Source organism: Diaporthe batatas (genome assembly GCF_019321695.1).
Source record: "Diaporthe batatas strain CRI 302-4 chromosome Unknown Contig00002, whole genome shotgun sequence".
NCBI classification, from domain to species: Eukaryota; Fungi; Ascomycota; class Sordariomycetes; order Diaporthales; family Diaporthaceae; genus Diaporthe; species Diaporthe batatas.
The window spans coordinates 1,111,689-1,126,608 of record NW_025408549.1 but is presented as its reverse complement, the minus strand read 5'-3'; the positions used below and the strand labels follow the sequence as shown (position 1 = coordinate 1,126,608).

Sequence of the window (14,920 nt, the reverse complement as noted above, 5' to 3'; positions counted from 1 at the left end):
ACCGAGTTGTGCGGTAGTTGTGGGCTCTGTCGTCCGAAGCTGTCCCGTTGGCTCTTGGCGGGGAGATGAAAGGGGGCCAGCCGAGGTGCAAGGCTCTTGTGACCTACGATGGCACCGCGGACGAGCGAGTTTTGTTTGGGGTAAAATGGACCGCGGCTTGAAATTGGCGCCACAGGTCAGAGCAAGCCGAATGGACATTTTTCGTCGTCCTGGGTCCCAGGACCATCAGCCGATATAGGCTCTGGCTTGTACTGAATATAGGAGGAGCAGTGCAGTGGTAGTAATTCTTCCCTCAACCCTTCCATACCATAGGTATCGACCGATGAGCACACTTACTCTACACATATAGCACCACGCGGGTACCGTGACCATGCGACTGACGGGGCTGAGCGTCCCTAAACGTCCCAGTTATGCTCGCGCCGAGGGCGGATTTCCCTCGCGCGCAGTGATACAGGTGAAGAATGGTATATTAACGAGAACTCGGAGGGGCAGATATCGGCCCTTTCGCCCCATCTCCTCTCGTCACCGCATCGAATTTTCATCATCGGTCATCTTGCCACCCTTGCTGGACGGACGTATGCATATATACATGAATTCGTAAGAGGGTACCCTGAAATCCCGGAGGAGAGGGTATAAAAACATTAGATAGAGAAGTCGTCCGTCCCGTTCGTCATTTCTCAGGTCATCTTTGGCTGGGCCCGATCCGTGCGTCCCAACCACCCAGGGTGTGTATACTGTTAGGGATTTCTTTTTGAAAGGCGCCAAGTTCGCTGTCAGCGAGTGAAGACATAAATGCCAGTATGCGTCTGGTATTAACTGGGTCATCCAGCCGGCCACTCAGCCACTCAACCCGGGCCCGGTGCCGGTTGCCACGCGTGCAGGTAGGTGTCCGGTTCAGCGTCTCGCGCAGGGTCGTCAGGATGTCCAGCGCCGTCAATTGCACACCATTCACCTCCCACCAGAGGCACGGGGCTACCACAGCATACTTTGTCTCTTACTGGGTCGTGTTATTGCTTGGCTTTTGTGTAAGGGTGACACCGAGGCCAACGCCGAGGCCGATAGCCAGGCAGATGAGAAGGACGACGAGGGCGCACCACCACTTGAGCTTGCGGGTGCGGCGGGCGTGGGAGATGCCGACGTCGACCTGCTTGTTGCCCTCCTGCAGGTGCTGGTTGGTCTGCTCGGTCTGTTCCTCTGTGTGCTGCACGACGGCCTCTTGCTGCACGATGATGGTGTCGAGATCCTGGAACATGGTCGCGAGCTCGTTGATAGACTGCTCGATCTGCAGGAGCTCATTGTGGCGCGCGCGCACGTTGCCGAGCACCTGCGAGGCCTGGCCGGAGCGGTTGTGTTTGAGCTGTGCGGTGAAGGCACGTCGTCAGCACCGGACGGGACATGCCTCGTGTGATGGGGGGTGCCCTGGGGGGAAAGCTAAGACTTACTGCTGTCTGGAAGACGCCCTCGTTGCCCCAGTCCGCGTCGGCGGCTTGGCGCACCTCGTCTTCGGAAGCGTCGGGGTTGACGATCCTGTACTGGCGGGCGATCTGGTCGCGGTACCTGTCGCGGTACTGCTGCTCCTCCTGCATGTAGTTCTGGAGCTCCTTTTTGAAGTCGCCGTTCAGGGCCTCGAACTGTCTCTTCTTCATGCCATGGCTGCCGTCGGTGGTGCGCTCGACATCGGACTTGAGAGACCTGATCTGGTCACGGATGCTGGTGTTCTTGAGCTGAGTAGAGGCGACCAGGTCGTCAAGCCGGCGCTGGGCGGTGTCGTCGGCGCCGACCAGGGCGTCATGGTGAAGGCTGGCGATGCGCTGGACGTCGGCGGTGAGGGAGCGGATCTCATTGCGAACATGTGAGACGCGCTGCAGGAAGTCCTGTTGCGACAGGGCGTTGGAAGGGGCGGATCCGTAGGGGTTTTGGGCCGGGCTGATATTCTGCATCTCATGTTGTTCCTGGGCCGGGATGTCAGTCAATCAATGGCACATGTCATTGCTGTGGGCGATGGGGAGTTGGCATACCGGGCTGGCGTAGGGGTCTGGGGAGCCGTATGCCGACTCCTGCGCGGGGCCCGACTGATACGGGTTTCCAGAGTACTGTGAGTAGGACATGATGGCACAATACCAATGCAATTGACCGATGAGTGGAGCTGGTGATGGAGCGGGGGTTAACAGCAAGCGGTCGGGGTCGCAGGCGTGTGTTATACTATGTAATAGTAGGCGAGACTGTTTCTGCACGAGTCTAGGTGTAGTCGTAGGGCAGACGGCGGGGATGGGAAGCAAGTTCACACAGCGGCTGAGCGGCCGCCCTGGGGACGATGGGGACGACGGGGACGAAAGAATCCTGGCCCTTGTATGCAAGGGAAAGGCCGGTTGGAGCTGAGCTGGACCTGCTGATTGCTGATTGCTGATGGCCAGGCAGCCCAGGTGAGCGACAGTCGCTGAGCCCACCAACATGCACACACAGCCCTGGTAGCATGACGTTTAAGCTCGCGCGGGCTGAGCAGGGGTCTCCCTGGGTGGCATCGGGGGCGTGGAGGCTACCGAGTTACCAGGGAAATTTGAGAAAGAGCCCGTTGATGCTGAGTACTTAGGTACCTACCTACCTAGGTAGGTAGGTACCTAGGTACATGCGGAGGACGGAGTACTAGCATATTGATATACACCACAGTAGCTATCAAGAACAACAGATCCTGAGCATCGCCGGGCAACTCACTCTGTCAGGGCATCATCCACTCTCCTGGAAGCTCCTTGGATGGCTCTGCTGTGTGTATCGCATCGGCCGGCCCAAGTAGCTAGCCCTGCAGCGGCAAACCTTGTGGTCCAACGGCGGCGTCAGCAGTTGAGGCTTTGCGTGCTCTTGCTGCAGAAACAGTTCACTGCGGCCCAGGACTAATGACAGGATCGGCATGCATTGCCCGCCCAGCCATTCCAGATCCTGAACTAGACCAGTTCAGATATATGCTTCCTAGGTATATATATATCTGCGTACCGTCCCGTCGGATTCGGACTCCGGTACGGAGGGCACCCGTGGGGCTCAGACAGCTTGGTCGTCGCCTCCTCCGCTGCCCGATCCCGTGCTCCCGACGTGGTGCACATATCTAGGAGCCTCCCCCGGGTTGATGCACGCCGAGGAGGGGGGATCTCCACCGCCTCGAGGTCCTCACCACCCAAGCTCCCGAGGCAGTCCCTCAGACCGCCGGCATCAGATCTTGTTCACTAAGAAAGCCAAGGCTGGTTGATGGTGGGACCGTGGCAGAGACATGCCATGTGGGGCCTCCCAGTGAGCGATTGACTACTCACCGTCGTATTGACTAGAAGGAACGCCCCTCGCCGACCCATGCGGACTGTCAAAATATGGAGGCAGCATCACATCCAGACACCCAGATCAGCCCAAGCTCGGACCATTACGAGCCTACTCGGAACCCAGCCATGCTCCAATGCTTACTGCTCCCGTCTTATCATCGACCAACCAACCTCCGCCAGCCCTCGCCGCTGCCCGTGAACTTTTGGCGTGTCCCCTCTTCCGACAAGCCTTCCGATTTATGTGTTACTGTAGCTTGCATACAATGACGGGACATGTCCCCAGTCACTCAAAAGACTCTTCAGCCACTCCCATGATGAGGCCATCCGGCTGACATGTTGATGCCGTTTCGGCCTCCTCGCAGCAACGGCCAACAGCCCCACACATCGTTTACCAGGCAGACAAATTGCAACCGCCCGAGAGTCCTCTGTCAAATAGGCAGCGACATCATGAGACAAGTGGTGATGCATGGCAATGGCGAATTTGTAATTTCCTGGACCATATCGAGTCCTTCTTGCAAAAGAGATGTATCGCCTTATCCTTCACAGCAGATTCCCTTGATACTAATCCCAGCACGTCCGAGACTGACGCTCGGAACGTTCCCTAGAGAAGCATCACAATACACCAAAACATACCCAACGCCGCGCGCCATTCCTGTATTCGTAGTGTAGGGTATCTCTGCGTCCGAGTCCATTAGAGAAGCCGACCGCAAGGACTTCTCCCAAGGCCGTGCCCAATCTTCCCTTGTGCCAAGCCTCAACCACCAGGCTCCAGGCAGTACCAGCTTCCAGTGCAAGAGCTTCAAGGTGATGGACGATCAGTGTACCATCTACATCGGCCAGTCTAATTTATCGTCGCGTGATGATGCGGGTGACACCGGCCACGTATTCGCCGGATCCGCAGATTAAACTCCCATTGTGAGACAAGTACGTCCGAATCTTCGCCGACTCGGTGGCTGCTCGTCGTCGTGCCTAGAACGATTCGGTGCCATGAGCTGCCTGTGTCGACTTTGCAAGCAACCCCCCGGATGTGCCCGGCATTCGCTTCGACTGAACAACTCCAAGTGAGCCTGTCGGGGCCCGGCTCCCTCCGGAGTCCTACCGCAGGCCACTTTGATCCCGCTCTGAACGCCAACAGTATGATCGTCATGCATGCTGCTCGATTTGCTACTGCTGTCTCTTGACGCTCGCTCAGAGGAAGTTCTTCTTCCGGCTCGTACGGGTGTAAGAGTTGAGGTGCCATTCAACATCGCCGTCCTTGTTCTCAAGAGAACCACCACGGATTTCGAAAGGTCGAAGACTCATGCGAGGTCCTACCTCGCTGAGCTCGCAGGAGTCATAGGAAGTCCGGACGAAGACGTGGTGCCTGACCTCGATTATATCATCCACGTTCTTGAAGGTGACGACTCTGCCGCTCTTCGGTTTGCTTTCGGCAGCTGGAAGAGGGGGGAAGAGGTGCTTGAGAACCTTGACAACCCGCTGGCCGATCGGCGTGGTGAAGCCCTGTCATAGATCATATCAGCGACCGTCGGCACGGAGAAAAAGAGCCTACTCCGCAATGATGCGCTCGATTTCTCGGGAACAGCTGCCGTGGCTTACAGCCTCACAGATTATTCTAGCGGCGACGTGTGGAAGGATCTGGAAAAGTTATGGCATAGAGCTCAGTGGCTTACCTCGAAGATGAGTTGGGGGTAGCTTTCAGAGACAGTCCCACGCAGACTGTTAGGAATATCATGTCTGAGCACAACGTTGTGTAGAGAGAATGAAACGGTCGGCCCGTGTGGTAGGTGGGAGACTGTCATGGCAGTCGGTGTACCTCGATGCTCGTGTAGCAGGACTATATCTGACAAGCCCCGGCTGTTGCAAGAACGAACCAGCTCGGGTAGAATAGTGTTGCCTCGATTTAGGCGAATCGACGTGGGCATCAACAACCGTATCTCCTTGGAGAAGGCGGCCAGGCGACTGGAGGGCGATCTAGAGGTTGTCACCAGGACTCGAGGATCAACAATGCCGGACAGCGCCGCATCTGTCTCGCATGTTAGCACCGGCGACGAGGATGTATCTCAGAGGGCGTGTTGTTCAGGGCGTACACTCATCATCGAGGTCCAACTGATCCTTGTGTTCCGGGCGTGCTTCATCATACTGAAAGTCCTTCCTCAATTGCTCATCGTTGGCGATGGAGCGGTCCAGAGGCTTGCCAGTCGCAAGGCTCTCCCTAAGTTTGGCCCGTTTCTCGCTGATCTCGGCATCTCGCAGCAGGAGCGCTCTGCGGTAGAGGTAGTCCCTCCGCTGTCGATTTTGTCTTCGCTACCAGGGAGAGCTGTCAGTGACCTGTTTTTTACATCATTATTCTTGAGCCTGACATGGACTCACAATCATGCTGCCGCCGTGGATCTAGATGCTCAGTGTCAACCAAGATGTGCAATGCCCATTGGCAAGTGACGGCGGCAGTCCTCGACTTCAAAAAATGTTTATCTTATCGGGGCCGGTGCACGGACCACAACCGCCCAGGTCACACCCATGTATCCCCGCCATTTTGCCCTGGCGGCAGGCATGGGAAAGATGCACCGGGAGATGGTGGCTCTCGAGGAATTTCAGACGCACTTCATCTTCAGCCCGACTCAACAACCCGCCTGCCATTTGCGAGACGATCACCACGCCACTCACGACTGACAACCCGGGGAGGCCTAGTATTTTGGGGGAAGGGTAGGATGTCCAATCCGTTTCTATCTACATCTTTGTCATACAATCTGCGGTGAATATCTTAATTCACTAGCTGCTGGAAAGGTGTGTACGCTGCCCCCTCTAGTTTCGTCCCGCCAGTCGCCCGCCCTCCCTGGGCGCACTTTAATGCTTCTTGTCTTCGACCGCCCACTCCTTCTTCGCACCAGTATACCACTTTGTGGCTCATCGCTCTTGGGAACTGACCCATGTTTCAGTTTACTCTCCAGCGACAAACAATCTTTGCGACACTGAAGTGGCGCCCGATCCAGCATGGACGCTGCTTTCAACCATGTTGGCAACCACCTGATCTCCGACTCCGCCCAAGCTATCAACGCTGGTGGCGCCGATGAGCTCTCCCACCTCGACCACGATGAGAGCCTCATCTACGGCAAGACCGGTGGGCGCAGGGGTGTCGGCAACGGTCGGCGACGAACCGACGATGAAGACGGCGACAACGAGACTATCGGCGACGACGACGATGACGAGAGCCTTGCCAGTGTTCCGGTTGGCGCTATGAAAGGCGTGAGCCTTAACGAGCCAGAGGAAGAGAAGGAGCTGCCTGCGCATGCTTGCGCCTACTGCGGAATCCACTCGCCTTCCTCAGTGGTCAAGTGTCTGTCGTGCAACAAGTGGTTCTGCAGTGGTCGCGGAACTGCCAACACCTCCCACATCGTGAACCACCTGGTGCGCGCGCGACACAAGGAAGTCCAATTACACCCTCAGTCGCCTATGCAGGACACAATCTTGGAGTGTTACAATTGCGGGACTCGCAATGTCTTCCTCCTCGGCTTCATCCCTGCCAAGTCTGATACCGTCGTTGTCTTGCTCTGCCGGCAGCCATGCGCAGCCAGTACATCGTCCAAGGACATGAGCTGGGACGTGTCTCGATGGCAGCCACTCATCGAAAACCGTTCCTTCTTGGACTGGCTCGTCCATCCGCCCTCCGATGCCGAACAGCTCCGTGCTCGTCAGCTTACGCCTCCCACGATTGCGAAACTCGAGGAGATGTGGAAGGAAGATACCAATGCTACTGTTGCTGATTTGGAGAAGGCTGCAAATGCCGACGACGACCCACACCCAGTCCTCCTCAGGTACGACGACCCCTACCACTACCAGAACATCTTTGGGCCTCTCGTCAAGATGGAGTCCGACTTCGACAAGAAGCTTAAAGAGGCCCAGTCCGAGGACGGACTGGTTGTGAGCTGGACCATGGGATTGAACAATAAACACATGGCCAGCTTTGTTCTGCCCAAGATGGAGTCGGGCGACGTCAAGCTGGCAGTTGGAGACGAGATGCGCCTCAAGTACAAGGGAGAGCTTCGGCCCCCTTGGGAGGGCGTGGGCTACGTGATCAAGATCCCTAACAACCAGAACGACGAGGTCATCTTAGAGCTCCGCAAGACCGGCAGTGACAAGTCTGTCCCGACTGACTGCACCCACAATTTCTCTGCTGAATACGTGTGGAAGGCCACTTCTTACGATCGCATGCAACTCGCCATGAAGACATTTGCGCTCGATGAGAAGAGTGTGTCTGGCTTTCTATTCCACAAGCTGCTTGGTCATGAAGTCCAAGTCGCACCAACGAGACCGCAGATACCCAGGAAGTTTACTGCGCCCCAGTTGCCCGACTTGAACAACAGCCAGATTAACGCTATCAAGGCTGTTCTTTCACAGCCGCTCAGCCTCATCCAAGGCCCTCCTGGCACCGGAAAGACAGTCACCTCGGCCACGATCATCTACCACTTGGCGAAGATGAACAGCGGTCAGGTCCTGGTCTGCGCCCCATCCAACGTTGCGGTTGATCAGCTCTGCGAGCGCATTCACCGCACCGGCCTGAAGGTCGTTCGCTTGACTGCCAAGTCTCGTGAAGATGTCGAGTCCTCGGTCAAGTTCCTTGCCCTGCATGAGCAAGTCCGGTCCCTTGCCTCTGATATGGGATCGGAACTGGGCAAGCTCACGACGCTCAAGAACGAATACGGTGAACTGGCCAGTCACGATGAGAAGAAGTTCAAGCAGCTTACCAAGGCCGCGGAAAAGGAGATTCTGAGTCATGCCGATGTCGTGTGTTGCACATGTGTCGGCGCTGGCGACCCCCGGCTCGCGAAGATGCAATTCCGAAGCGTTCTCATTGACGAATCCACCCAGTCTGCTGAACCGGAATGCATGATTCCTCTGGTACTAGGCTGCAAGCAAATCGTGCTGGTTGGTGACCACAAGCAGCTTGGTCCCGTCATTATGAACAAGAAAGCTGCCAAGGCCGGCCTTAACCAGTCCCTCTTTGAGCGTCTCGTGAAGCTCAACCACGTTCCCATCCGTCTCAACGTCCAGTACCGCATGCACCCATGTCTTTCCGAGTTTCCCTCGAATATGTTCTACGAGGGGTCTCTCCAGAATGGCGTCACTATCCAGGAGCGGCTCCGCAAGGACGTGGACTTCCCGTGGCCCGTTGCCGAGACCCCCATGATGTTTTGGTCCAACTTGGGCAACGAGGAGATTTCTGCGTCAGGTACCTCATACCTCAATCGGACCGAAGCTTCAAATGTTGAGAAGGTGGTGACTCGATTTCTTAAGGCGGGTGTGAAGCCAGTCGATATCGGTGTGATCACTCCGTACGAGGGCCAGAGGAGTTATGTTGTGAGCACACTGCAGAACACAGGGACCTTCAAGAAGGAGAGTTACAAGGAGGTCGAGGTTGCATCGGTTGATGCTTTCCAGGGCCGTGAGAAAGACTTTATCGTTCTGTCTTGTGTTCGTTCCAACGACACACAAGGCATTGGTTTCCTTTCCGATCCGCGACGGCTGAATGTGGCTTTGACCCGTGCGAAGTACGGCCTGGTCATTATCGGAAACCCCAAAGTGTTGTCCAAGCATGAGCTCTGGCATCATCTCCTGGTGCACTTCAAGGACCGCAAATGCCTTGTGGAGGGACCTCTCACCAACTTGCAGACATCTCTGTTACAGTTCGGCCGACCGAAGACGGCCTACCGCCCCCAGCGCTTTGGCCCCGTCGGCCAGCCAGCAGCAGGCTTCCCGAATGGTCGGTATGGTGGCATGAACGGTTCGACTCGAGACTTTGACTCTGCATCCATGATGTCGTTCATCCCTGACGACGTCTCCTCCATCCACGGTTCTGCGCTTGGCGGTGCTGGCCTCAACTCCGCCTATCCTCACATGTTCTCCAGCTTCAGTCCCGACCAGTGGCCAGGACTCCCCGGTGTGGCTCCACCCGGTCGATCGAACGGCAAGAGCCGAGGCCGCGCCACTGAGAGCGTGGCCGGTGAGAGTGTTGCCAATTCCGAGTACACCGATGCCAGCGCCAGCGTCATCGGTGGCAAGGGTGTCGGCCAGGGCGGTGCTAGCTTAGGGGCCGGTCTTCACGATGCCATTGGTGCCTCTCGCCCTACTTCGTACAGTCAGAGCGACCGCCTAAGGCAGTATGTGGAGGGTATGGGTGGTAGCCGTCTGGGACCGATCAACGGCTTCGGTCGCCGGGACGATGATGAGAAGAGCATCAGCACAGCCTTCCACAGCCAACTGGGCGGTCCAGGATTCGACGGGATTTGATCAGGGCCAAGGGAATGCAGATTCACATTGACTGCAGTTGATCTTGCCAGCAGGTAACATCAGCAACGGCACTCGCCTGCGTCGAAGGGCAAAGCATCCGACCAGCTTCATGCCGCCCAGAACATTCGAAGGAGCACCCTGTGAGATCAGACCAAACCTCGCGTCAGATCGTCTGCAGACAACTTGTTTGACAGGCAGTTAGGTCGTCTCGGGCGACGACATTGCCTATTCTGCGCAGCCTGCTGCTACATGTTCGGCCTTGATTGCTGGCGGGGCATCAGCCCGGGGCAGCCCACCTCGACACGGACAAGCCTAGCAAGCCCGTCCGCGGTGCGAGCGAGGAGGAAGGTATCGAGATGGACTGGGATGCTAAGGGGCCAAGGATCAGATATAAGCTCACCGAAGGGACCGTACCTTGGAAAGCCTAGTGCTGGGCCCAACACGATCAATGAGTCGACGCATGCTACACACAAGTGTCGTGGCCAGGTCGATATCAGCAAGTCATCAGCCTACCCGGTCTGGTGGGATACAGGTCGTATTGCAAGGTTATGGTATGCTGGCAAACGCAGCTGTCATTCTTCGACGGCCGCTCTAGAGCCAATTTTTTGTTATGGAATCACGCTCATTTGGAAGAAGAATAAGAAGCGGAATGGGGGCGGGAAGGAGTAACGCAATGAGGTGGCCCACGTAGTTGTTCTATTTAGTCGCTCATTAAACCAGTCATTCGCTAGTCACTTATTTGTTATGCCCATTACAACCAAGTTAGTCTAGTCGCAAGGCTCACTTGCAGAATTGGACACAATCAGGGGGCTTTCCTGACGGCCTCGATTGTGGGGTGCAGTGAGCTGGGCAGGCTTGGTGATTGAAAATGTGTCTGTTAGACTCACTAATACTCAGGCAAACAAGAAAGCAACATAATCCGATTGTATGCTCTACCTAAGCTCCTGCGGTCTTCGTCTACACGGACTCTATGGATGTGTCTGATTTACACTGTTTGCTTTGAAAGTGGCGTCCCCCCTCTCTTTTGGCTGGCTGTTAGACACACCATACTCATGGTAGCTTCTCATCACACAAGGCGAGAAGACAGGCGAGGAGATTTATGCATACCTACTTGTTAGTGCTCATTCATTCAAGTGGGCAATGCAAGGACAAGACGGAGAGCACGGCACCCAGGGACCCACAGCGTGTTGGTCTAGGGAGCCCAGACACGGAGCCAAGAGCTGTAGTACGGAGTGGGCTGGTAGGTGGTAGGCCGAGCCCCCGGCAAACGCGCTTAGAACTGCATGTCCGGGAACGAAGCAGCACCCGAGATGCAGGTGCTCTTGAAACATGGGTGGCGAGACTGGTCCAAGCAGGATGAAGCGTCACATTCCGCGGGCGGCACTGCCAGGGCTAAGATGGCCCGTCCATGGGCGTCCCAAATCTTGAAATGGACCCTGGCTTGCCTGGACAGTCGAACGGCAGTCTTGTGTACATAAAAAAGCGTGGGCCAGCGAGCGGCTCCCTCATCTCCTTTGCTGCTAATTTTGACCCTCTCTTGCTGCTGAGCTCTCGCCAGTCTCACATGTGTCGACGTCACCGGCCAAGCCACGCTGCACGTGCCCTCTGAATTACGATTTACGGGCAGCGCATCTCCCGAGCAACAACCCAATGAGCCCCCGAGACTGACGAGCCTCGGCCTGTGTCGTCCGGAGTTAGCTTGAACATTTATCAGGCTGGTACTGTCTGTCTAGCCACACCAGATATACCCATAAAGGGAGGTTGGTCCTTCTCAAGCAGCGTGTCTGAGACAGTCCTGACCTGAACTGCACATATCCCAATGGCTGCCCCAAATCCCCCACCGGCGGAAGAGCAGACCTCCGCACCATCACTCCCACACCACATAGAGCAGAAAAACCACGTCGCAGACCAGACGTCGACGCAGACCCCAGTTCCCACAGCAGCCACAGCCACCACAGAACCAGCACCAGAAGCACCAGAAGCACCAGCAGCAAAGGAACCCTCGGAGAAGGCCCTCGAGGCAGGTGTGGCAGCCGGCGAAGTCAAGACTGCACAGGGCGCCAGCAGCACGACCAAGACCCGAGACTCCGAGATCGCCGCATCGGCAGCAGCACTGTCAGGCGCAGAGAAGAAGGAGACTGGGGCATCCCCACGGCCGAGCGTCCAGACCGAGTTCGACGACGATGTGGTCCAGGAGGACTTCCACGGCGAGGTCGTCACCAACGACGAGCTGCCGTCGGCGGAGACGATCCGCAGGATCGAGAACTACATCGTGCTGGACAGGCACGGCAAGACGCATACCTTCCGGAGCTTATATACGGGCAGAAGCGTCGCGAGGCGGGTCTTGATCATCTTTGTGCGCCACTTCTTCTGTGGTGTAAGTTGCCCCCAGAGAGAGGGAAGAGCAAGCGAGCCGTTGCAGGCCGTATGCTTGTTTCGTGACAGTACAGGCTGACCCATGTCTGCGCAGAACTGCCAGGAGTACCTCCGCAGCCTCTCGGCGTCCATCACGGCCGAGTCGCTGCTGCAGCTGCCCATCCCGACCTTCATTGCCGTTGTGGGCTGCGGCGACCCGGCGTTGATCGACATGTACGCCTCGGAGACGGCCTGCCCGTTCCCCATCTACGCAGACCCGACCCGCAAGCTGTACCAGGAGCTGGGCATGATCAAGACCCTGGCGCTGGGCACCCGCCCGGCCTACATGAACAAGAGCATCCTCAAGTCGTCGCTGGACAGCATCGTCCAGGGCGTCAAGCAGATCAAGAACGGGCTGGTGCTCAAGGCGGGCGACCAGCGCCAGATCGGCGGCGAGTTCCTATTCGAGCCCGTCGACGTCAGGAGCCCAGAGGTCGAGAGCCCGTCTCACGAGTTCGACCGGAGGCTGAAGCCGGAGGACAACGAGAACAGCAGTAACAACGGCAGCAAGAAAGGAGCAGCGCAGGCGGAGGAGGACCGCCTATCCGAGGCGGCCAAGAGGAGCCGGGCGACGAGCGTGGTGACGGATAATGACAATGACGAGGAGGAGGAGCCCAGCCTGGTGGAGGAGAAGAAGGTCACCTGGTGCCACCGGATGAGGACGACGAGGGACCACGCCGAGATCCCGGAGCTCATGGAGATCCTGGGCCTGACCGGGCACGGGAAGCCCAGCAAGGATCAGAAGAGGTGGTCCAAGGCGCTGGAGTCGAGGAAGGGCACGGGGCTGAGCATGGCCAAACGGATGAGCCGGATGAGCCAGAGCCAGCACAAGGTCGACGATGGGATCTGAAGCGGCATGTAGTGAGTTTGACCTACGCTGGTTGGGTGGGTTGTTGGGGCATCTAATTGTACGTCACACGGCGACCTCGGGCTGCGGGTGTCCATAATAGCACATGCGCTACATGCCTTGTAATGATACCTTGTCAATACAACCGGCCCCGGTGGTCGGAATCACTTGCATGGAGTCAATTGGTGGCATAGAGGCGAGTGGCCAGACAGCAGCAACAAAGTCCAGGCGCGACAGGTGATCACAGTCAACTGCTCGGATAAGACGGTCCAGCGCCGCTTGCCCCATGGCATTGTTGGCAGTGTGATCTGGAGACTTCTCCCTTTTGGCCATGGGTCCTGACCATAAGATACCTAGATATACAGACAGTCCTGCTAATGGCTCGGTCACTTGTTTCGCCTGGCACGGCATTCGTGTTCCCGGGCACAGGGGGGCCTAACCACATGCTGGCTGTCGGTCACATTCCGCGAGACAACACAGCATTCAACACAGCGCAAGCCCGAGGAACATATGACGGCAGACCTCAGACGTGGCTCGAGGAGCCATCCTCACTTTCACATTGCACAATGCGGAGGCTGTTGGAGCCTGTGGCCCAAAAGAAACCTGTGGCCGTACCTGTCTGTGGTCGCTCCCGGAAAGTACAAATCGATGACTTGATACCCAGCCGGACGGGCGAGGACGGGCTCCTCTCCTTCGAGAGCATGCATCGTGGCTGCATCCATCCCATATGTGTTGCCTCATTTAGCGATCGGACATAGTTGCTTACAATCCTACCTATACCCAATGGGTACGTGAGTTGATCTCGGGAACAGCGGCCCCCTTTACGTCACCAATGATAGCCTGCTCCATTCCCGTGAACACCGGTGCCTATGGCATCGGCATACGGGTGGCGTTCTACCTACAGTGGTTTGGCATGATCGTCACCACGTGGGCTCCGGGATCCGACACACTTAACCTCCTCAACTTCATCAACGTCCTCACCACCGCCGCGACGTCGATCGGCTTGGTGATAAACCTGGAGAGGCTTGAGCCTGCCGAGATCTACATCGTTCTATTGCTGACATGCGGCACTCTGTACTTCACAATACCGACCTACCTATGGAGGTTTGTGACTTGTTGTCGGCCATGGTGGGATCCTGAAAGGTGGACGAGGATTCAGACGGGATGGCTGTTCCGAGTCTCGACGTACTCCATGTATGGAGCACTTCTCAGCCTACATATCTGGTTCTGGTCTCAGGGTGTTCATGTTAAAAGGGAGACTCCTTCGAGTGCAGACACAGCAATCAATTGTGAGCAGTTCGGCTTTTTCTTTGCTCAGATGCGGCTAGATGGCCCAGGGCTGGCCACGCTCAATATTATCATCCACCTCACCATCCTCCTCGTTGGAACTGGGGTATTTGCAAACCGCACCGGGATATCCGAGGTGTGCTGCTGGGATCGAAGCCAGAAACGGCGCAGATGGAGGTGATACTATAACCCCTTCAACCTTGAACCCTCTGAGGGAGCATTAGCTGACCGGTGTGTCCCAATCAGTATAACCACGAATCGTATCCTATCCCTCCAGCACTTCCAAAGCATCTGTGACCTCATCGTGGCAAGCATAATCACCATGGCAGTCGAGCTTGTAATCTCCTGGAACCAGATCACGGGAGCAAACGATGTCGATTCCGCCGCGCAGCTCATCCCCCCCGTCACCACCGGTGCTTTCCTTTTACATGGCCTGTGCGTATGGGCAGCAGGGCCAGACAGTGACGACGAAGCCAGCGACACATATGACTGTCCTCGAACCACCAGGACATCGCGCAGGAGCAGACGCCCTGCCCACCTTCACCATCGCTCGTGGCGATCCGCGACAGATGTCTCGGACTTCCTTGACGCATACCCTGAATTGTTTGATTTACCGCCAGAGCAATCTCTGCAAACACCGCCGGCGTCACTCGGCGGTCATGCTGGTCGACAAGCTTCAAGGTACTACAATGTGGCCTCCGACTACTACGGTACGCAAGGTGGCGACTGCTTCGGGCACGAGGCACGTTACCGATAGGTAATAACCTGGGCAACATTTCTCTGT

At 56.8% G+C, this 14,920-nt stretch overlaps 5 protein-coding genes across 5 annotated transcripts; 3 read left to right on the top strand and 2 right to left on the bottom strand.

Moving 5' to 3' along the window:
* Window positions 1-994: 994 nt before the first annotated feature.
* KVR01_001641 (uncharacterized protein) lies at window positions 995-2,108 on the bottom strand (the record flags this gene model as incomplete). Its single annotated transcript, XM_044793825.1, has 3 exons — window positions 995-1,357; window positions 1,443-1,952; window positions 2,019-2,108. The coding sequence occupies 3 exons, from the start codon at window positions 2,106-2,108 to the stop codon at window positions 995-997; spliced, it is 963 nt and encodes a 320-aa protein (XP_044649596.1).
* Window positions 2,109-3,028: 920 nt separating this feature from the next.
* On the bottom strand, window positions 3,029-5,725 carry KVR01_001519 (snoRNA-binding rRNA-processing protein IMP4). Its single transcript, XM_044786796.1, has 4 exons — window positions 5,673-5,725; window positions 5,390-5,606; window positions 4,973-5,325; window positions 3,029-4,802 (listed from the first exon to the last, which is right to left on the bottom strand). Exons 1-4 carry the CDS (start codon window positions 5,676-5,678, stop codon window positions 4,491-4,493), a joined length of 888 nt encoding a protein of 295 aa, XP_044649474.1. The 5' UTR covers window positions 5,679-5,725; the 3' UTR covers window positions 3,029-4,490.
* A 175-nt stretch (window positions 5,726-5,900) lies between these two features.
* Window positions 5,901-10,509, top strand: KVR01_001344 (uncharacterized protein). The gene is made up of 2 exons (XM_044785850.1): window positions 5,901-6,086; window positions 6,239-10,509. Exon 2 carries the CDS (start codon window positions 6,294-6,296, stop codon window positions 9,585-9,587), a length of 3,294 nt encoding a protein of 1,097 aa, XP_044649299.1. The 5' UTR covers window positions 5,901-6,086; window positions 6,239-6,293; the 3' UTR covers window positions 9,588-10,509.
* Window positions 10,510-11,406: 897 nt separating this feature from the next.
* KVR01_001833 (uncharacterized protein) lies at window positions 11,407-12,852 on the top strand (the record flags this gene model as incomplete). The annotated part of the gene is made up of 2 exons (XM_044794576.1): window positions 11,407-11,964; window positions 12,058-12,852. The coding sequence occupies 2 exons, from the start codon at window positions 11,407-11,409 to the stop codon at window positions 12,850-12,852; spliced, it is 1,353 nt and encodes a 450-aa protein (XP_044649788.1).
* Window positions 12,853-13,681: 829 nt separating this feature from the next.
* On the top strand, window positions 13,682-14,893 carry KVR01_001910 (uncharacterized protein; the record flags this gene model as incomplete). The annotated part of the gene is made up of 2 exons (XM_044789107.1): window positions 13,682-14,313; window positions 14,383-14,893. The coding sequence occupies 2 exons, from the start codon at window positions 13,682-13,684 to the stop codon at window positions 14,891-14,893; spliced, it is 1,143 nt and encodes a 380-aa protein (XP_044649865.1).
* Window positions 14,894-14,920: the final 27 nt, after the last annotated feature.

What these genes read in the sequence shown, in the direction of transcription:
- KVR01_001519 (XM_044786796.1), bottom strand. An exon ending in GTTGGACCTCGATGATGAGT is followed by an intron (nt 5,326 to 5,389) that starts GTACGCCCTGAA and finishes CATGCGAGACAG; the next exon opens with ATGCGGCGCTGTCCGGCATT. An exon ending in ACCCCCAACTCATCTTCGAG is followed by an intron (nt 4,803 to 4,972) that starts GTAAGCCACTGA and finishes GATCTATGACAG; the next exon opens with GGCTTCACCACGCCGATCGG.
- KVR01_001344 (XM_044785850.1), top strand. Translation starts at nt 6,294, where the DNA reads ATGGACGCTGCTTTCAACCATGTTGGCAACCACCTGATCTCCGACTCC.